Genomic DNA, 23,647 nt, shown 5'->3' with positions numbered 1-23,647 from the left:
ATGATATTGGTTATAACTTGCATAGGTTTGGATAACTTTGTGTGAATTAACAAAACAGCCTCAAAATAGTACATTAATACTCACAAAGTTTTATTCTTTCATTTCACTTTCAATCACATGCACAACCTTAACTATTACAATCGGGAAGAACAGGATACAAGGTATATATGGTCAGAGTGGACATAAGATGGGTACTAGCTTACGATGCGCATTTAGCGTAATTACTCACTTTAAAGGATCTAGGTATAGATGACATTTTGAACTACGGGGGAGTTAATTTTAGTCAGGGCAAGCTGTTTATGAAAACACAAAATAATGTATTTGAGCAACATATAATGAATTCCTTCCCTTTATACTTTTTTCACAAAAGTATGCACATTGAGCCAATGCTTTTAAAATTTATTAACACATTACTTTAAATGTCCACAAAGGAGTAGTGGGCAGCCACACCTTTATTGCTTATTTGATGCTCTGTTGCCTAAATGTCAGTATCAACTGTTAGTTTATTTTAAATTACATTTATTTTATTCTCACTATTTATTAAACAAATAAGTGTTCCTTAATTGATCTTAGTTATTTAACAGTGCTGCTTTTATATCCAACTTATTATATTAACTTATTTCATCTCCTAATTCATTGATCAAACTCACCAGGAAAACTCTATCATCCTTTAATTTACAGGGCTAGACCAGGTTGGTAATCTTTCAAAAGTAGCTAATTAAGGCTTTTGTATTTTTTAAAAAAGCTAATTGCAAGACTCGCTAATCTTATAAAAAAAACAAACAAAAAACAAAAAGAAAAAAAAACCCTAAAGTTCTTTGTTTCTCCTCACAGTGCTATTCATATAGAAAGTAAGTGTTTCAAAAAAAAAAAAAGTTTCCAGCTTTGCTTGCTTACTTAGCTCTCACAGTTGATCACAGCTATAGCTTATTAATTTTTAACTGGTTACTCTAAGAAACAATTGTGGAAAGAGAATTATTAAGGCTGTTAGGATTTAATTAAAACAAGTGTGTGTGTGTGGGGGGAACATTTCAAAAATACCTAGCTTTTTCTAGGTAGCAGACAGGGAACCGTTTATTATTAAACACTGTCACAGCCATTCTCCCAAATTAAGTTCATGGAGAAAGGCTCAAGAGAGTCAATAGCATTGAGAGAGAACAGCATTCATGGGAAGAGGAGCAGCCATGGCAAAGGCCCATGAGTGCTGCCACCATTACAAGGGCTGACTTTATGGGGAGTTAAAGAGGTTGTAGCAGTAGGATACCTTGATATGCACCAAAGAATTCCCTTAAAAAATCAGAGGACATCGGAACCAACAAGCAAACACTTCAGTGCGCATTCTTGATGCCATCACTCAACCTCATAACCTCTCTAAACACGGGAGAGCTGCAACAAGACAGCGAAGACTGATCATTAACATAGACACTGTGCTGGCCACTTCTATGTCAACTTGACACATGCTAGGAGTTGTCTGAGAGGAGGAAGCCTCGTTGAGAAAAGGCTCCATAAGACCCAGCTCGAAGATATTTTCGTAATTAGTGATAAATGGCAAACGGCCCACCTTGCACATGGCTCCATCACTGGGATGGTGGTCCTGGGCTCCATAAGGAAGCAGGCTGACCAAGCCATGGGGAGCAAGCCAGTAAACGGCAGCCTCCATGGCCTCCGCACCAGCTCCTCCCTCCAGATTCCAGCCCAGCCTGAGCTCCTGCCCTGACTTCCTTTGATGATGAACTGTGATGTGGAAACGTAAGCCAATAAGCCTTTTCCTTCTAGGTGGTTTTTGGAATAGAAACCCTAATTAAGGCCCATAGCTTGTGCTCTCTGAGGAATAAACAGAAGGAATGTCCATCTCAGAAAGAAGACTGACTGTAAACACACGTGAGATTCCTTGTGCACAGCTGCCAAGTACAGAACCCTGGGACAGGGCCTGCAGCTCCAAGAGACTACCACAGGCAAGATGGGAACAGAACAGCTCTGGACCAAGCTTTACACCCCCCAGTGACAGACTCAAATTCTCAAACACAAAGCATGAGCCAGAACAAAACAGTATAACAATTTGAAAAGCCAACTTACATTTGTTCAATTTCTAAAATGGTCAAAGAAACAGCATGGCAAATGGACTTATTACATTCCTTACTGACCCCAGAGTAAGATAAAACAACTGAAAACAGGAAATAGAACTTTGGAATATAGAACAAAACCTTTTTTTTTTTAAATGAGAGGTAAGGGGCTCCCACAGCCAGTCTCCTGACTACTGGACTACTCAGGTTCTGTGGGGCATCCTGTAACCATGACCCCATAAAGGGACACTCAAGGCCATTCTTCCTGAAACCCAAATGGGACTCTATGTACCATATAACCTAGGACCTGATAGTGTACTATAACCCAGAACTCCAGGTAGAGACCCCCAGAGCCAGTCCACACTCCTATTCACCCGCTCACCAGCCACTCTGCCTGGGAACAGCACAGCATCCTAGAACCACAACACCAGGTAGGGATCCCACCACCTACCAGGTTGCCATGGAATGATGAGACATCCTGGTACTTAATCCACAAAAGGGATCGTCTTAGCATTCTAAGTCTGTGAAGAGACACTATAACAATGGCAACTTATAAAAGGAAGCATTTGTTAGGGGTCTTGCTTACATAGTTTCAGAGAACGAGGCCATGACTATAATGGCGGGGAGCAAGGCAGCAGGCAGGCATGGTGCTGGAGCAATACCTGAGAGCTTATATCTAATCTACAAGCAGGAATGGGGGAGCTGTGGGGGGCGAGAGACTAGGCCTCATATAAGCTTTTGAAAACCTTAAAGTCCACCTCCCAGTGACACATCTCCCACAGAGAGGCCACACCTCCTAAGCCTTCTTGAAAAGCCTAGCAACTGGGAAGCAAATACTCAAATGCCTGAGCATGTGGGAACCTTTCTCATTCAAACCACCATGGGCCTTTAGAGCTAGCCCACCACTTCACCAGGGACCCCTAAGTTATGTTAGCCATCAGTCACCTCCATGGCCAGCCCCAGGGACTCAGTGACAGCAGCATACCTCACTAGCCAGAGATGCGACACGTTCCGACTGTCACCAAGAGTAATATGTCCCTACCCTCATATATGCTACACCCCATATAAAAGGGTCTTTTCCCTTCCCCTTCTCTCTTTTTCCCTCTACCCTCCCCCAGAGGCTGCCTCTTTATATCCTCCCTTAATAAAACTACAACATGAGATCTGTTGCATGTTCTATGGTGGCAGCGCCACACTGCGTAGATGGTAACACTATGTGCACCTGACCCTATACAGAAACGCCCAGCCTGGCCTGACTCCACCCACCTCTGCCTGAGGACTACAGGGCGTCCACTCCCCACTCCCATAAACATTGCTCACTCCCACTATGACACCAATTTCTGCCACCCGAGAACCACCATAGAACCCAATGAGCCCTTCACTGACTTCTCAAGATCAAGGTGAATCTTCTAACCCAAAAGAAGGTTGGATCCTAAGCCAAGAAATTTCACCTTGGCTAGCTGAACTAGGACCACTTATGGCAGCTGACTGGCACATCAAAGAAGTGTGGCCCCAAGTCTTAACTAAGCACCATTTAGTGCATTCAAAACCCAGAAGGCTGGAGTAACAGCAAAGATTCAGATCCCTACTCAACAAAGGTGAGAACAGGTATCCATACCAAGAAATATCATCAACAACCTACTTCAATACCTAGGTCCCCTGGCAACAATACAAACAACACGGATAAAAAATTAAAAACATCAACAGAAATTAGTGTCCCCAGTGTAATATGGCCTGAGAAATGTCAATTAACTGATGCACAAGAGTGTGATTTCTAAATAGCTAGTTCAAGAAATATAAATAGGATATAAATAAATGTTGAAATATATGCTGAGAAAACATAAACAGTAGAATTAAATAATAAAAACAATTCAAGCTATGTAACTATAATGTAATAAATAAAAGACAATCTCTGAGAAAATTCAAACTAAAATATATATCAAGAAGAAAATCTTCGAAAGTCTAACAAAAGGCTTAGTAGCACAATGTATCATGTAGAAGAAAGAATATCAGGACCACAATGTAAAAAAATGGGATTACTTCAAAGGAAGTAATAAAAAAACAAAACGAATTTTAAAAATGAGAAACTGTGGGACACTATTAATAGAAAAATCAAACCCAAGTTATGAAAGGAGAAAAAAACCCAAGTCTAAGACACAGAAAATATTTTCCACAAAATCACAGAAGAAAATTTTCATAACTAAGAAACTATATGCCCATTAAGGTATAAGAGGAACACAGAATACCTAATAATAGACAGGACCTGAAAAAACCTCCATATACTACATGATAATCAAAAGATTAAATATACACAACAAAGAAAAAGTTTTGAAAGCTGGAAGAGAGAAAAACTAAGTCATGTATAAAAGTAGGGCCATCAGAATGGCATCTGATTTCTCTGTGGCAACATTGAAAACCAGAACTGCTTTATGGACTGGTATTCCATAAGTTCTAAGAGGCCAACGATGCTGACCTAGTCTATTATAACCAACAAAACTATCTGTAGTATTCCAAATAGAAAGAACTTTCCATGATAAAAGCAAAGGCAAGGTATTTAGGGCAAATAAGGCACCCTTGAGGATTACTTCAATATCAAGAGACTGAACACATTCAAGAAAACCACAAGGAATAAATCAACAATTTCAGAACATCCAATCAAGACTTATGAGAACTCAAAAGCAGAACAACAAAATAGCACAAATAAACATTAGTCAATAATAAACTCAGTATTAATGGTCTCCATTCTCCTAATAAGAAGACAAAGACTAGAAAACTGGATTAGAAAAAAATCTATCTACCTTTTCCCTGCCTCCAAGAAGCACATTTTACCATCAATGGCAGCCACTATCTTACGGTAAACGGATGGAAAGGAAATTCAAAGCAAATAGATCTAAGAAACAAACAGTCATGGCTACTCTAATATCTGACAAACCAGACTTCAAATCAGTATTAGCCCAAAGAGACATGAAGGCCAACTTCATAACCACTAGAGGAAAAGCTACAGAGCTAGGAACACATCTCTTATTTTTCAGGTTGCTTCTACCCCCAAGAGTACCAACCGAGAAGGCATTTCCAGGAACTGCCATGAAATTATACAATATGCCACTCCCACCAGGTTGATCAGAGACTGAGAGGACAGACTTTCTTGGTTTCAATGGAAGAGAGAGACATGCTACATGCCTGCCATTCCATAGTGGGCTGAACTACAGACCAACCTTGTCTCTGTGTGTGGAAAGATATTACACAGAATAGAATGGTGAGCTCCTGGAAGGAATAAAATAGCTGGCACTATGTGAGGTCTTACAGCACACTCTGACAGTATTATATCCCAGGGGAGCTGGGGAGTAGTCATTTGCCACCCACTACTGCAAGTCTGGCGACCTGAGAACTCCTTAGAACTCAAATAAATGTGGCAGGAGGGACTCAAACTATACAAAATTGTCCTTTGGCCTCCATATGCCCACTATGGCACATGGGCCCCCTCTATCTTTAGCATACATGCAATGATAATTTTTATAACTTCATCTTGAAGGGACTACTTTCTAGTTAATCTATGAGTCAACTCAGCAGGCTCACAGTGCCCAAATATTTGGTAAAACATTATTCTTAGTGGGTTGGTTTTTTTGGGGGGGGGCGGGGAGAATTGTTTTTAGATGAGATTTGAAATTAATTGGTGAGTTCTGGATAAAACAAATATCCATATCATTGGTGGGCTTCATCCAATCAACTGAAAACCTTAACAAAATTAACTCTGATATATCCCAAAGAACAAAATGCTAGAGGAGAAAAACCCTCTAAAGCTAGTTTTTAAATTCAGATTGTACCTCTTTATACTGAGTCTCTACATAAACCAATTCTTATTCCCTTCTGTCTGTGTCTGTATCTGTCTCTGTATGCACTGATACACAACTAAGAACCACATGAAGATCCTGTTTCTCTGAAGAATCCTGACTTCCCATGTAGCCTTAGTGTGTTAGAATCCACTCTCCTGATACATCTAGGAAAGGGAGAAGATATATAAAAACTGACAACTATAAAACATTGTGATTTCTATAGGATAATTTCTTTAAAAGCACATGAGACATGAATGCAAGTGGGGTCATTCTATCATAAACAATCAAAGAAACCATTATTAAAGGTTAACTAAGCCTGAAAAATCAATAAATACTGTGTAGCTAATGTGGTGGTAAAGCATATAGCTGGTACCATATGCTCTTTGCCTGAGAAGAGTATCAGAGATAGAAAACAACATGACATTTTTTTTTAAGTTAGTAGGTTTATGTAGCTTAAACACAGGGTGAGTAGGGATTTGGGCAAGAAAGGAAGCAAAAGTACCATAGATAGACAGAGTGGGTCAAACAACAGAGCTCACAGCTCTGAAGGCTTACAAGTCCATGATGAAGGTGCAGGCTGATTCTGTTGCTGTTGACGCTCCCCCAGTCCAACCTGCGTGCTCGCTCACCTGCTCACTGTCCCACAGGGTCATTACCCATGGGTAAACATGTGCAGAGAAAGCTCTGCCACTAGATTAGGATCCCACCACTGCATCCTTGGTTAGCTCTAATCATCTCTTTAAGGAGCCCCAACTCTAAACACACTTTCAAGAAAGATTACATTTGAATTTGAACTTGGGAACACAATTCAGTGCAGTAAGAATTACAGTAAGCTAATTAAGAGATTATGCAAACTGAAGCTAAACAAATGCAAATGAAGACAGGGAAAGGCAGTATGTTAAGAAGTTAAAATGACAACATGTGGTAATTATCAAGGATTGAAGGAGTGACATATCTGACTTAAACTGAATAGTTGTACTAACCATTTAAACAGAACAAGCATGTGAATGTCCACACAGAACCCCAGGGGCATCACACTCTGAAAATCCAGGTCCAGTGACAGGCAGAAGCAAGGAGTCAGAACAAAAACAAGATTGCTGATGATCGCTTGATAAAGACCCAATCACCACTGAAGGGTCTAAGATCTGATTATCCCCTACTTAGAAGCTAATCACCTTATTACTGTTTTGTGGATACTGGCAATGGAACAAAACTTCTGGGTCAAAGACAATGAAGGAAGCTTATTAATCATGACCCACCACCAGCCTATTTGCATTGGCTCCCAAGCCCCCAACTAAACCCAGAGAAGCTACAACAGGAATACAAAACTTGGGAATCTTCCATGTGGTGGTGACTAATAGACAAGCCTGTTCTTTGTACCCCAAGAATGCTCATGCACAACTATATCTCTGAAAAACGGTTCAAGGAAATAGCAGGCCTAATATTCTGTTGTTGGGTGGAGGAGAAAGATTTCTGAAACAAGGTCTCAGCCGAGCCTTAGGATGGTTTTCAACTGACTACGCAGCCTGAGCTGGCCTCCAATTTACTGCAGGCAATCCTTTGGTTTCTACCTCCCAAGTGCTGGGATTAGACACATGAGCTACTGTGCTCGGCTACTGCACTCTTGGCTGATCCAAGAAGATATATGAGCATGGGAGACACATAGTATATCATCTCTCACAGCATCTACCTCGCTGCGTCATTCCCTCCAAAATCCCAAATGCAATCAGCAAGCAACCACAGCCCTACGTCCCAGGCATCTTAGTTAGGTTTCTATTATGGTAGTGAAGGGGAGAAAAGGGATTCTTTCACTCAGTCTTCCGTTTGACTGTCCATCACTGAAAGCAGTAAGGACAGGAACTCAGGACAGGAACTTAAAGGCAAATGCTGACTCAGAAGTCATGGAAAAGTGCTGCTTACTTAGCTTGCTCCTCATGGCCAGAACCACCAACCCAGGGATGGCAATGGGCTGGGTCCTCCCATACCACAAATTAAGAAAGTGCCCTAAAGGTCTGCCTACCATTTTATGGACGCATTTTCTCAAGTGTGCTTCCTTTCTCTCAAATGACTTCACTTTGTGTCAAATTGACATAAAGCTAGTCAGCACACCAGATTTAAAAAAAAAAAAAAAGGCAGTAAGCAAATGATCTCTACAGAAATAGACAAACTGTGGTGGGGGTATGTCTACATGACTAAGTGATTGAATATATGCCAAGCATTCACAGGGGCCTGTGTTAGCAAACAGGTGATTCCACTGGCCTGCCCCTCCCCCCTGCCCGGGAGGACCTAGCAGCTGCTTAAGTCATCACCTGCACCCTACAGTTGCACAAGGTGTGTGCGGTGGATAAAAGGGCCCACAGCCACCCCAGCCTTCTCCCACGCCCCTCCCTTCCTGACTCTCTACCCTCCCGCCCTCCCCTCTCTGCCTGCTTCTCTACCCTCCCTCTTCCTTTTCTACCAGAATGTCCTTCCATTTGCCATACTTTAGTCCTTTCCTTAATGTTTAATTTTTAAATTTTCAGACATGGAGAAAAATAGAATAAACAATTTTATATGTACTGCTCTGCACTCTGATTTCAAATTATTAACATTTTATCACATAGCCTTTTTAGAATTCCACTTCATTTTTTTAGATGAGGTCTCCAAATGTAACCCAGGCTGGCCTTGAAGTCACAAGCCTGTGGCTTCAGCCTTTCAAGGGCTGGGATTACTGTTCCAAATACAGCTAGAGTTCTTTTCATTTTTGTGTTTTTCTATCTTTTTAAAGAAGCATTTAAAAATAATTTTGATGCATCATGACTCTCTCCCTAAATAGTTTACATGCATCTCCTAAGAATAAGAGCATTACCTACATTACCATAACGTCTTTATCTCAGTAAAGACAATTAGCAATCTTCCCCAAATGCCCCTGGAAAGTACCTACTTTAAAATCTCATGGTATTAGCTCTGAGCCAACAGTCTCTCAGCATCTATAAGTATTTGTGTTTACATTCATATTTGAGTGCTTCTTAAGTTTGACAGCTAGAACTCTACTTTAAGGGATTTTTTCCCTCTTATAATTGCAAGAAATCTGTAAAATGATACTTTACTTACCACTACACAAAATCCCTCACATGCTTTCATGTAAAGGAATTAGCAATAATTGATGACCCTTTTCTGAATTAATTAGTTCATTGAGACCTTATATCTTACTGGTGCCCAATTACTGGTTTACAAACTAAACAAGACAATTTAGCATCTCAAAATTTGTAACAAAAAGCTGGACATCCCCATAATTCCAGGGCTAGAAAGGCAGAGCCCTCGAGATCACTGATCAACTGTCCTAACTAAAGCAGTAAGGTCTGACCTCAATAAAAGATCCTGTCTCAAAATAAAGGTGGAGGGAAATTAAGAAAGGCATCCAACATTGACCTTCAGCCCCCATAAGCATGCTCACAGGCACCTAAAGGCACATGTGCACGCAGCCCCCCTCTCCGCCCCCCCCCCCACAATATCAGAAGCCTTAGTGGGTTCTATCGGTTTCTCTACTACAGGGTTCAGTATGGGCTTGCTGTCAGTTGGGGACCACCCTCAGTTACCAGAGGCTCTGTGGTCCTTACACAGGGGCTCCCTCATCTCCATCGCAGCAACAGAACACTGAGTCCTTCTCAGGCTTTGACTATATTTGGATTCCCCTCTAAGGAGTTTACTCTCCAGGTTTTGTTTTTGTTTCTTTTGAAATAAAGAAATTATAAATCTATTTCTTTTCCCTGTTCTCATACCAAAGGGTATGAATGCCCATGTAATAATTCTAATAAGATATTAGCAATTACCTCTCTACTGGAACTTTCTCATCTATACCAATAATATATGAAAGGTCTGCTTCTGTAAAGCCTCATCAACATTGTAAGTAAGGTTAAGCACAGCATAACATGTCTTAAATAATTCTCATTTCTTTCTCATGAACTGCTTATCTGTGAGCTTTATCCACTGGTGAGTTTGTGGGGATGTCAGAAAATGGGCTTTGGGCTTCTTTTTTTTTTTTTTTTTTTCTCTCTTTTTCTTTTTGCTATGTTGGCTTTTATTTTATTGCTAATTTTTTGTTTATCTTATTCTTCTGAATCTTTATTTTTTTTCTTAAATTTAGAAACTTATTCTGTTTAATCCACAAGCTTTATATAGCTTTAGTTAAAAAATAAAATAAAACAAAACAAGTGAAACCAGACACTATGTCCAAGTCCAGGCCACGCATTTGGTGGTCTTCTGAATCTTTAAAGGGCAAGCAGTCTGGAAGCTTTCTTGCTATCTGATTAACAAAGTATTCTACGCTGACAATGCTCATTTCTTGTTTCAAACTAGAATTAGACATTTTCTAAAGAACTCGGGTTGTTTTAAAGTAGTAGTTCTCAACCTTCCTAATCCTGGGACCTCATGTTGTGGTGACCCAAACCATAAAAATATTCTCATTGCTACTGTTTTGCTACTGTTATGAACCTTCATATAAAATCTGATATGCAATCCCTGTGAAGGGGTCATCTGACCCTGAAAGGGGTTGAAAGACACAGGTTGAGAATCACTGCTTTAAAGGAAAAAATATTTGAAGCCACATCACTTCTAGGGTGATACTTCAAGACTATCACCAGTGCTATGGTCCTGGTACATTTAGTCTAAGTTTTTAATTCGCTCTGGTATACGCTGTAATGAAGAGTCAGATTACATATTCTATGATGACTAGCTACTGAAGGGAAATGTCATTTTCCTCTAGTGCTTTATGATTGCAACTGACAGAAATGAGATCTCCAAAAGTATTTGCACTTTCCCTCTACTTCTGGGCTCTGTAGCCTACTTAATAGCTCTATATGCCTACTCTTAGGTCAATGGCAGACTGCTTTTAAGAAACAGAAATTTATTCCAGGGTAGATTTTTCCATTCTAAAATGTCGAATTACTAATGTCATTCTATCTCTAGCATCTACTTGTAGAAATGAAGGCCAGAGTGAGGCCCAAGATTGTTCCTACCACGGAGAGAGAACCTTGAGGTCAGTAACCCTGAGGAGACCACAGACAAAGAGCATACAGGATTAAACCACTCTAATATCAACACCAAAGGTGAAGGCCAAAATACCTTTAAATGATACAGTGTACTTTTCTTCCACGTTCCAAAAAGTGAGTAACAAAAAAACTGATATCATAAGGATCTACAAATAATACTTATTGGCCATTTCACATGCTGACAAATACCTTTCTACACAGTAACACAGATATGATGGGGCTAGAACAAGATCCAGGTTGATTGATAGCCAATGCAAGCCCAAATAATATTCATGTTATGAAATTTATATGCTTCTGCATATTATAGTCAAATATTTAAGTATTAAAAATAATAATCTGTATTGCTCCTGACTTTAAGCTGTTCATTATACACATCTCAGTATAGCCGCTAAAAACCCCTGAAAGACCCAACTGCCCCACAGTCTTTTTAAAAATCTTATTTTAGTTTAATACTTTTTCAATAATTTTCCAGTATTTTATAAAAGATTATCCCAGCATAGGTTATGGTAGGGAGGGATTTATGACCTTAGTTGTTTCTTCCAGTGAAGTCCTATGCCTTAATAAAAAGCCAAACTTCTAAGATTCCCTAATTACTGATAGTTTCTTGTTAAGTACATTGACAATTTATTGATTCTTATAGAAGCTATAAAAATACATATGCAAAGACACAAAATAGGCAAGGAAACAAAATCTTTCATTCTAATTATATTGGTTAATAAACTCCCTACTTAATAGTAATTCAGTGCTGACAAAGAAGAGGTGTTTTAAAAAGTCTCCCAGGTTATAAGCTGCCTCCGTCACCTTATTTACGATTTAGCATGAGGGTCTTTCCATTAGGACTGAGTTTCACAAAATGCTATTTCTTAACATTCAATTCCATATCCACACTAAAGACTTTTTTATACATAATCCTCACTGACCATTCTTCTGCCTACATAAGCTGATAGCTTCTTTTTAAATTTAAAGAAAATATACAAACTTATTAAGGAGATGTATGTATGTGTATGTATGTGTGTGTATATATATCAAGCCATATATGCGTAGCATAAAAATACACACATTTGTTGGACTATAGAAATGTAACTGTGAATATAAAGCATTCCTTTTAAATATATTTTATTAATTTATTCATATTATATCTCAATTGTTATCCCATCCCTTGTATCCTCCCATTCCTCCCTCCCTCCAATTTTCCCCCTACTCCCTTCCCCTATGACTGTGAGTGAAGGGGACTTCCTCCCCCTGTATATGTTCATAGGTATCAAGTCTCTTCTTGGTAGCCTGCTATCCTTCCTCTGAGTGCCACCAGGTCTCCCTATCCAGGGGATATGGTCAAATATGAGGCACCAGAGTTCATGTGAAAGTCAGTCCCCATTCTGCACTCAACTGTGAAGAGTGCCTGTCCATTGGCTAGATCTGGGTAGGGGTTTGAAGTTTATTGCACGTATTGTCCTTGGTTGCGCGTAGTGTCATAGTTTGAGCAGGACCCCTGGGCTCAGATCCACCCGTCATAATGTTCTTTTGTGTATTATGACACTACATTCGGAAAGCAAACTGGCATATCAATAAGTTTGATTACATAGAAATGATAGAACATTTCAGGAATGGGTGTGGTATTAAGAGAAGGAGAAATAAACTAAAAACATAGTAACTCTTAACTAAAGATAAAACTCAATATTCAGTAACAAAGGCGTCAAAATCACAAGGGTGGTTTTTTTTGGGGGGGGAGTTAGTTTTTTTTTTTAGATGGTTGGCAAAAATCAATTTCCTTAACACTTCAACCTTCCCAGAGCTATTTATGAAGGCAACACTAGGAATACACTCAACCAAACCCTCCCCTTGCCGGGGCTGAGGGAGAAGAACTCCAGGACTCCAGCTCAGCTCTGGATCTTCATGGGACTGGGGACCTGGACCAGCACTAACTGTCCCCAGTACTCACATACAAAGGTGGGTTTACTTCAACTGTCACACAGTGACTTCACTTTCGAAATTAGCATGATAAAAGTCTGAAGCTTGACAGTGAAGATTAAGGTAAGCCTTTTTTTTCCAAATAAGCCTAAGCAACAGGTAGTTTGGAATATATAGGCATTTAGTGGGAATTGAAATAAAGACTTTTTTTTTTTAATTTTAGCTTTAGAAATTGGAAAAAATAAAGTTCCTTTCTTCTAATAAGAAAACTAATCTTTTGTATTAAATTTCTAACATTAGAAATTTCACAAAATCCATAGACCACAAATGATACTAAACAATTTTTATATTTGCATAATACTGATATATGACTCAAAAAACATCATGACACAATTTGTGCAAAACTTAAAACACATGCAAAATAAGTATAGGGGGCTAGAGCAATGGTTAGTAGTATTCACGCTCCTATAGAGGGCCCAGGCTCAGTGCCCAGCATTCACATGGTACCTACAACTGTGTGCAACTCCAACTCAAAGGGAACCAAAGTCCTCTCCTGGCCTCTGCAGGCACTGCATGCACATGGTACACACGCATGCATATAGGCAATGCACCCATGCACATATAATTAAAAGAAGCATGTTTTAAAACTAAGTAAAATAAGTAAGCTGATGACTGACAGGTACTGTGTCTCTTCCCACCAGGTAGTCAGAGTCACAGGACACATGTCCCCAGCACAACTGTTTCAATGGCTCCTGCTTTGTTTTTATTTTAATTTAAACTGTGCGGAACAGTCCATTGTAAAATCACCATAGGTTACTTTTACATAGGACAAGATAGGAGGACAAGAAGAATCCAATGGAACAACATGAGAGGAAAGAGAGACTCCACAGACGAGATGATGGGAGACATGCTAAGAACACACTAGTACCAGGAGCTGTGAGAAGGGAAGAACTTTTCAAAAACAAGTTGAGAAACAAGAACAAGGTGTGAATGAAGAACAGTAAGTTGATTACACTGAATCTGAAGACCTGACTCAGCTACATTAGATTCTACATTTACTCCAAACAAACTCACTCACTCTAGTGACAGCTGTGTGACTTGATAGATAACTAGACCTTATACAATTCATTACCTAACTACAGAAAACGGAGTTCATTTAGTAATCTTCTACAGCAAATTATCAACAGCAAGTATTCGAAACTTGACAGGTGGTATGCAGCACCTCTGTACTGAGAACGCTTTCCTTTCCAGTCCAGGCTTCCATCACACTGAGTTCTGTGTGACAGATTTATTCTGATTTCAGTCAACATACTAGGAAAGAAAGGAGACTGGTGTGTGACATCGGGTGATTTGGTGATCTGTGAAACACTGACTTGAACATTAACATCAGAAATGTTATAGATTAGCCTATATTACATATATGTATATATGTGACAACAAGCGAAGAAACTGACCATGAATTTGAGAAAGAGCAAGGGGAAATACATAAGAAAAGTTGGAAGTAAAGGAAGGAAAAAGTGATATAATTATGTTTTAATTTAAAATTCTTAAAGAAGTCTGGGCATATACTGGAAAGATGCTCCATCATACAACAATGATATTTGCTCAACTATGTTCATAGCACCTTTATTCGTAATAGCCAGAATCTGGAACCAACCTAGATGTCCCTCAACCAGAGAATGAATAACTATGGTACATTTACACAGTGGAATACTACTCAGCTATTAAAAACAAGGAAATCTTGAAATTTGCAGAAAAATGGATGGAACTAAAAAAGATCATCCTGAGCGAGGTGACCCAGACCCAGAAAGACACACATGGTATATTCTCACTTATAAGTAGATATTAGCCCAACATGGATTTCCTCTGAGAGATGCCACCCAGCAGGGAATCAGGACACAGGCTGGGCCTAGGAGCTGGACTCTGTGTGGAGCACTGAGAGTTGTGTGAAGAGTAGGGTACAGAAGGACCCAGAGAGTTCAGGAGCCCCACAGGGTGACCATCACTGCTGGTGGATCTGGACCCAGAGGGGCCTGCACAAACTGATGCACCCACCAAGGGCACTGTATGCAGAGAACCAGGCCCCCTTTCAGATGTAACTGATGGACAGCTCATGGTTCGCATGAACAATGTGATCACCACCCCTTGGTGGGGAAGCCCTGCAGGCACACAGAGGAAGGGGAGGCAGGCTATCCTGATGAGAGCTGATAGGCTGTGGTCAGATGGTGGGGGAGGAGAGACCCCCTGTCAGAGGTCTAGGGGATGAAATAGGGCAGGCGAAGGAAGAAGTGTGGGAACAAGAAGGTAAGAGATGGAATAACGGATGTAATGTGAATAAATTATAATAAATAAATGCTTTAATGAAATGTAAGTTTTGTGACTATTTAGGAGAAAAGAAGCTATACTAGCAGCATTTTGTTTTACATCTATTTATTTATTGTGTATTTGTGTGTGTGTGTTTGTGAGTAAGGTGAGTGCTTGCAGGTCAGAGGACAGCTTAAGTTAGTTAGTTCTCACTCACTCCATGTGGGTTCTGAGGATCAAACTCAGATAATCAGGCTTGACAGCAACTGCTTTAATCATCTTTCCAGCCCAGTAGGTCAATTTTGATATATATGATGAAGAATATAGGTTTGAGTACAAGAAATCAGAAGTTAAAAATTACCAGTAAGTGCCAAGTATGGTAAGGCACACCTGTAATGCAAGTATTAGGAAGGCTGAGGCTGAAGCAGAAGAATCCAAGTTCAAGGCCAGGCTGCGCTGTACTCTGAGGGTAAGGCCAGCCTGGACTACAGAGTAAGATCTATGTTGTTTCAAAAGAACACAAACAAATGGAGAAAATCCACAAGATGTGTTGTACAATCATGTGCCTAAAAGAGCTGGTGAACATGGATTATAGAAAGGAGTAAAATGTAGGCACCCTTTAAACACACACACGTGTGTGTGCACCCACAAGCACTGCTCTAAGGCTATATTACTGTATGGTTATTCTATAATGAAAGCACCACCAGTTTGCAGTATATAATTCAAGAGAAAATGGGCAAGCACTTTAACATAAGCAGTAATTATTCTGGTCACAGTATACATTCAAATTACAAATATTAGAGAATATTCAAAAATAAATGTAACAACAATTCAAGAAAGAGAGGCCATGAATTTAAAAAAGAATATGGGGGATATGTGAGAGGGTTTGAAGGGAGATAAAGAAGGGGGGAAATTTATATTTTCTCAAAAAAAAGGAAAAAAAAGCCGGGCGTCGTGGCGGCGCACGCCTTTAATCCCAGCACTCGGGAGGCAGAGGCAGGCGGATCGCTGTGAGTTCGAGGCCAGCCTGGTCTACAAAGTGAGTCCAGGACAGCCAAGGCTACACAGAGAAACCCTGTCTCGAAAAACCAAAAAGAAAAAAGAAAAAAAAAAGTCCCATAAGCTAGTGGGGAAAGGGAAGTGCTGAAGGGCTCGCACGGTTAGCCTGCAGTCTTCAAGCATCCACTCGGCCCAGGAACCAGAGGACTGGGCAGTGGCAGACAGCAGGAGCTGCAGACGCTCATCTGCTCCTCTCCCTCTGACATCGCGCACTACGGCAGGCTCGGGTGAATGCCTGACACACACGGGAACCGCATCATCTTAGGAAACGCTAGCTTAGTAAACTGGTCTCATAAAGGTCCACTTGTAAGCCTGCCACCTTGGCCACCACTGAGGAGACAGGGGACTGACTGTCTCTATTATTTTGACTAGAACACAAAAACGCCCAGTGCCTTGGAAGGGGCCCAACCCTCTCGACCAGTGAGAACACAATACAATGTCCCTGTAAAGAGAATGCAGGACAAAAAGTCAAAACTTTTGCTCATACGCAGTAATGCAAGAGACACATGAAAAGTTAGTTCATTGCATTTGAATTCTTCACGCTATCAAATGTCCTCCATGTTATATTTTAACTAAAAAAAATGCATTCTGACAACTTTATTTTAAAGCCAATGTAAATATAGAAATTTCTGCTTTTTCTTAGGGGGAAAATAGTTGTCTAGATGAAATATTAAACAAATGTGTCCATATATTTTTACTAAAAACAATATGTTGGGTAAGTGAAATTGTTCACTGTGATAACCACCCACCAATGACGAAAAGCACTGTCACGGGTTTCTCTAGTGATGCACGCCTACTTTTAGAAGGCCAGACGTTCTCAAGTCAAAAGGAAGTAAGAAAGATTCAGCCTAACTATCACAATAGCAATCTTCATAGGAATAAAAACTTAAAAATAATACTCGATTTTCTGACACAGTAGAAGAGTCAACCTTTTAAAAACCATTACAAAAAAAAAAAAAAAAAGGAGAAAATTTTGTGCGAATTTGCTTTTCCATGTAAGTGATTCACTGGAAACTGCCAAAGTCATATGAAGGCTATGTCAGTATAAAAGCAAGTTGCAAGTTAAGAATGTGTTTCCAGGAAATGATAGAAAATTAACAAATACAAAAAGAAAAAGCATTTAAAAATCACCTTGTGTAAAAGGACTATGCAAACTGCTGCACCCTCCTAACCACTACCCCTGGTCCTTCAAATTGGAAAATTAAGTAAACAATATCCATGGAAAACCTCACCTTTCAAGCTGAAAAGTGCAGTAAAGCAATATGCTTGACCTACCTCGCCCAGAGCTTCATAGCGTTTCTGGTTCCACCTGTGTAAGTCTTCTCGGTAGTTAAAAACAAATGGTTCCCCCGTTTTTATGTGTCTTAACTGCCCCTCTAAAAGACAACAAGCAATATTCCAGTGATTTAGAATGTATTTAAATAATATGGAACTTCCAGTAAATAATGTCTGATAGAAAGCAAGTATAAATTTCTGAAATATTTGCTTTTCCCCTAAAATTTTGTCTTCAGATATCGATATGAAATACACTTATTAAGACTATAAAAGAATGGTCTTTATAAGGAATTTATAAGCTAGTTTCGACATTCACATGAGTATTTGAAAGTAACTGACAGTAGCAATAAGAACTGACAGCAGATAATGCCATGAGTGTGGCCCGTCTTGAAGGTTAGCGGCTGCCTAGAATACAAACGCTGAAACTCGAAGCAACTTTTCAGAAAGTTAGACAAGAATCAAAGAAATTCAACAATGTAAAGCTCGCATCTGTGATGTACACAGACAGTGACGTGGGAACACAAGAACACACTGTGGGGCTACCTACAGTGCAGAATGGGACTCAGGACTTCAAGTAAGAGTTTTGTACTAGGCCCAGAGACAAGGAGTCAATGGAGACTGAGGGGGAAGAGGGGCTAACACCAACTTAAACCACCCAATCAGCTAACTCCAACCACAGGGCTCCACCACCAAACACTAACGAGCTTTCTAACAATTCCAGGACCTGGCAATGAAGCTGCAACAGGTAATGGAGGGAGGGCCTGGACGCCTCGACTACCCCTCTCTTACAGGATTGGATTATCTGATCTAGAGCGAGAAAGGTCCAAATGAGGTATACAGGGCTCCTCACTTATCAGGAAACATTTCGGTCGTAATATTCCCATTTTGTGTGTTAAAGAATATAGTGCTTTGTGATATTCTTCATGAAAATGTGTCTCATATATCAAAAAGTAAGTTTGTTTAACATGAACAATGTTAAATCAACCATCTAGATCATAGTATCTATCTCATAAAAGATTCTCCTCATGGCAAACATTAGTTTCTATTGACTAAAAGGTTTAACTGTCAGCCTATTTTACAATGAAAAAAGACAGACCACCTGCCCTGCTTCTTTCACCAAAAAGATTCTGGAAATCAGAAGAAAAACAGCCCACAAGCCAACAGGCAACAAATTATTGTTTATACATATTTCACGATAAAATAATCTTTATAAAATCTGAAAATCTGAGCACTTAAATACACAAAGGCAGACAGCCTGTACACCTACAGGTGACATGTGAGGGGGACTCACTAAGAGTGATATGCAGTCACCAGATGGACATGATGGCTTCATGCTGCCCGCAGACAACAGCAACACCTTCAAATGTAATAGTGTATGGTGTGGGTACAGTGCCTTTCCCAACAGCTCAGGAATAAAGGTAATTTAATCCCACACTTTAAAAAGATATTAAACAAGTATGTTCCTGAAAAATAATGTAACACTGGGAAATCTGCTTTAAAATATTGTCACATACAATGACTACCAGTCACCTCATTCAAGACAGCAGGTTAAAGAATGCACCTTCCACTATAACTCAATTAGGAGTTTCCACTTAGATATCAGTAGAGTGCTCACATTGCAATGCATGAACTAAGTCAATCCATGTCCTTCAATTTATGGGACTTGCCAAGTACAGAAAATTGTTCCTTGATTCTTTAAGTTGAGTGAAGAATTTCACTTGAACAATAAGTCATCATCTCTCAAAAACTGCAAAATATTCTAGTTAGGTTTTTGAGAATATCTAATATGTTCCCTACAGTTCAATAAATACTTCTAAGCAAATTATACATAAGCACATATATTTTCATGTGTATAGTGTTACCCCTTACTTTCATTAAAAGCATATTCAAATCCTTCCAGTGTATCAGGAAAATCGAGAGGTGGTTCGTCCTTTTTCATGAGTTCATCCAAATCGATCCTAGACAGCAAATCTAGAAAAGAAGTTACACAAATTAATATGAATTTTACTTGGACTCACTGTTCATAGTTATAATACAAATGAAGACTTCATTTTTTATGGTTTAAAAGTATTTTTTGTTCCAGTACATTAATTTTATCCGTTGCTTTAACTGATAATGTTATAGTTCCAAAATTGTTATTTTTTACCATAGTATTTTGATCAAACACAGTATCAACATAAGTCCTTTCCAAAGCATAGTCTCCCAAAGAGTCACAACTTGATTCTGAAAATAACCTACTTAAGTGATTAACTTTCCCCTTCAAAATGGCTATTTATTTGTACCTCATTAACCCTAATCTACAGCTCCAAAGTTTCAGATCTTAATACAACATTTCAAAGACCACTAAATTTTACATATAAATGAGTTATGGTTTGTAAACTCATTATAAATGGAAAAGTGGTATTATACATCCATACACACACATACATTTTTATGAGAAATATTAAAATGAGACGTGTTACTAGAAATGCCTAGTTGATACTAAAGCACTTTCTATTCTTCAAAATACTGAATTTCCCCAATCAAAAAAGGCCAGGCACGTGGTGGGGCATGCCTGTAATCCCAGCAGTAGGGAGAAACCAGGGAGTTTGATGCCAGCCTGGTCTACATAGTGAGTTCCAGGCCAGGCAAGACTACATTGGGAAACTTTGTCTCAAAACAAACAAAAGCAACAATGAAAAAGGCCAGTAAGTTACTATCTTAAATAAGCAAAACTTTAAACTTTGTTTCTGGAATAATTTTATATTGATGGAAAAGCTGAAAGACAGCACAGAGTGTCTGTATCCCTTAGCCCAATTTTCCCTAATATCAGCAAGTTACATCACCACAATTTATTTGTCCACTAGGACAGTGCACAAAATTATTCAAGTATTTTGTCAGAACTACCTTTGATTTGACCACATCTAATATTTTCTCTGAAAAGATCAATTCTGCCTGCCTCCTACAGCATGTTAGTTTAGTGAAGGAACAGAGATGACTATGGTCCTCACACATACAAGGAGAATATGGCATGCACAGAACATCACCAGGATACTACCCTTCAACAGCTGGCTGAGGTGGTGCTTGGCAGACATCTCCACTACAGCGTCAGTGTTTCCCTTTATGTGGCCTGTCTTTAGAAGTCTGAGTCCCACCAACTTTTAGGTGAAAGCAAAGGAGTCATGCTCCTGAAATAAGGAACACTGGCTTATATCACTGATCCTTCTTCCAAACTGTCACACACCACTAGTCACGCTTACACACCAGCACACACCACCGGCCACCACTCTTCCACACTAGCACACACCACTGGTCATTTTTACACACTAGTATACACCACTGGTCGTTCTTACACACTAGCACACACCACTGGCCACTCCTTTTTTTTTTATGAATCAAGAAACTTACCTAGTTTTATTTTGTTAAGTCTTTTTTTCTTTTTTTTTTTAATTAATTTATTCTTGTTACATCTCAATGGTTACCCCATCCCTTGTATCCTCCCATTCCTCCCTCCCTCCGATTTTCCCCTACTCCCCTCCCCTATGACTGTGACTGAACGGGACTTCCTCCCCCTGTATATGCTCATTGGGTATCAAGTCTCTTCTTGGTAGCCTGCTATCCTTCCTCTGAGTGCCACCAGCACTGGCCACACTTACACACTAACACACACCACTAGTCACTTATCCACACCAGCACACACCACTGGTCATTCTTACACACTAGCACACACCACTGGCCACTCTTCCACACTGGCACACACCACTGGCCATTCTTCCACACTGGCACACACCACTGGCCGTTCTTCCACACTGGCACACACCACTGGTCATTCTTACACACTAGCACACACCACTGGCCATTCTTACACACTAGCACACATCACTGGCCATTCTTCCACACTAGCACACACCACTGGTCACTCTTACACACTAGCATACACCACTGGCCATTTTTCCACACTGGCACACACCACTGGCCATTCTTCCACACTGGCACACACCACTGGCCGTTCTTCCAAACTGGCACACACCACTGGTCATTCTTACACACTAGCACACACCACTGGCCACTCTTCCACACTGGCACACACCACTGGTCATTCTTACACACTAGCACACACCACTGGCCATTCTTCCACACTGGCACACACCACTGGTCACTCTTCCACACTAGCATACACCACTGGCCATTCTTACACACTGGCACACACCACTGGCCATTCTTCCACACTAGCACACACCACTGGCCATTCTTCCACACTAGCACACTCCACTGGCCATTCTTACACACTAGCACACTCCACTGGCCATTCTTACACACTAGCACACACCACTGGTCATTCTTACACACTAGCATACACCACTGGCCATTCTTCCACACTGGCACACACCACTGGCCACTCTTACACACTAGCACACACCACTAGCCACTCTTCCACACTAGCACACACCACTAGCCACTCTTCCACACTAGCACACACCACTGGCCATTCTTCCACACTAGCACACTCCACTGGCCATTCTTACACACTAGCACACTCCACTGGCCATTCTTACACACTAGCACACACCACTGGTCATTCTTACACACTAGCATACACCACTGGCCATTCTTCCACACTGGCACACACCACTGGCCACTCTTACACACTAGCACACACCACTAGCCACTCTTCCACACTAGCACACACCACTAGCCACTCTTCCACACTAGCACACACCACTGGCCATTCTTCCACACTAGCACACACCACTAGCCACTCTTACACACTAGCATACATCATTGGTCATTCTTCTACACTAGTACACACCTCTGCATTTTTTCCACACTCGCTCACACCACTGGCCATTTTTCCACACTGGCACACATCACTGGTCATTCTTGTACACTGATGCACATCACCAGTCATTCGTCTGTGTGGAAGTTGGCATCATCTACCTTTTTCACAACTATTCCAACATTTGTTAATATCAATGGACCAAAGGATGTTTACTATACATACTCTAGGTAACAATCCAGTACTATAGAATTTATTTTGTTTCTTAAATAATATGTTCTTTTTATTGCCTCCTGTGTCCCCTTGATATAATTTTCATCTTTTCAGTTTTAAAGGGTTTTGAGATCTTCTTACTTTCTTACTGTTCCCAGGCACACCATTAAATTTATATCTTCTCTGTTCCAACTCTAAAATTTTTTACCAACAGAGTATTTAATGATATCTTGTATCTGAGCAAGGGGGCACAGTGCCTCAGGAGTTTGAGAAAGAAGGATCATGAGTTCAAGGCCAACCCAGGATGCTCACTAACTGATAAAAGTTGTCAAAACCATGAGGGATTGATATACAGCACAATGGTACAGCATTTGCCTAGCATTCAAAAGGCTCTAGAATGTACTGTCAGTAAAAACAACAATAAATTAACTAATTAAGAAATTAAATAACAAATTCCACTAATGTAATGAACTCTAGCAATGTATCACTACTGGTGCAAAAGCAATGCCAGACATTAATAATATGGAAAATTGTTTCCCAGAGAGATGGTGAGTCTATTATCTGCTTATGAGCATTAATTTATGTGCCAAGATATGATGTCCAGGTATGTGGTCAAATACTATTCTACACATTATTGTAAAGATATTTTTAGACTTATTTTTTAATCCCTAAACATGGGATCAATAAAATAAGTAGACTATATCTGATAAGTTGAAGGTTTTCTTGTGAAATCAAATTCAAGACTGGATTACCAACTTTTACCTAAGTTTCAAACATTCCATGATACCCTACACTCTCTCCTTCTGTTTCACTCTCGCTTTCTCTTTTTCCTTCCACATCATACTCCCCCTCTTTTCCCTCCAATAATACATATGCACATATATGTACACAAACATATTGAGTCATTGCTATATCACATCACTTCAAATACAGGCCCATACATGACAGAACATACCATATACAATCAGTATGGAGTAGGCTATACCACACAGATCTGTTTATGTATCTTCTGATGTTCACAAAGTCAGGAAACTGCCAACCAACACATTTTCTGGTTTAGTGATACATAACTTCTTGGGTTTACAATTCTATTCATTTTGCTTCTGTGGAAAACTTTCACATATATTTCTCAATGTTTATAACCCTAAAATTGTTCTAAAAGTAAATTCTTTTAATTAAAAAAAAAGGAACTTATCAAGAAAAAAA

At 39.8% G+C, this 23,647-nt stretch overlaps 1 protein-coding gene across 11 annotated transcripts in view; it reads right to left on the bottom strand.

Moving 5' to 3' along the window:
* The window catches only part of ARB2A (ARB2 cotranscriptional regulator A), a 363,769-nt gene that overhangs the window by 301,874 nt on the left and 38,248 nt on the right, over positions 1 to 23,647 (bottom strand). For 8 of the 11 annotated variants that reach the window (XM_084802553.1, XM_084802551.1, XM_084802558.1 and 5 more), the window contains 2 exons: positions 19,342 to 19,443; positions 17,473 to 17,573 (listed from right to left, as the gene is read on the bottom strand). In XM_084802553.1, coding sequence (XP_084658679.1) covers positions 17,473 to 17,573; positions 19,342 to 19,411 — 171 coding nt within the window. In that variant the 5' untranslated portion in view covers positions 19,412 to 19,443. The remainder of the gene's footprint in view (positions 1 to 17,472; positions 17,574 to 19,341; positions 19,444 to 23,647) is intronic. The other 3 variants (XM_084802560.1, XM_084802552.1, XM_084802561.1) reach the window with 1 other exon arrangement.

The sequence above is a fragment of the Acomys minous genome (assembly GCF_964271855.1).
Source record: "Acomys minous genome assembly, chromosome: 11".
Lineage (NCBI taxonomy): Eukaryota > Metazoa > Chordata > Mammalia > Rodentia > Muridae > Acomys > Acomys minous.
The sequence above is the reverse complement of the archived record's forward strand: the minus strand, read 5'-3'. Positions and strand labels throughout refer to the sequence as shown.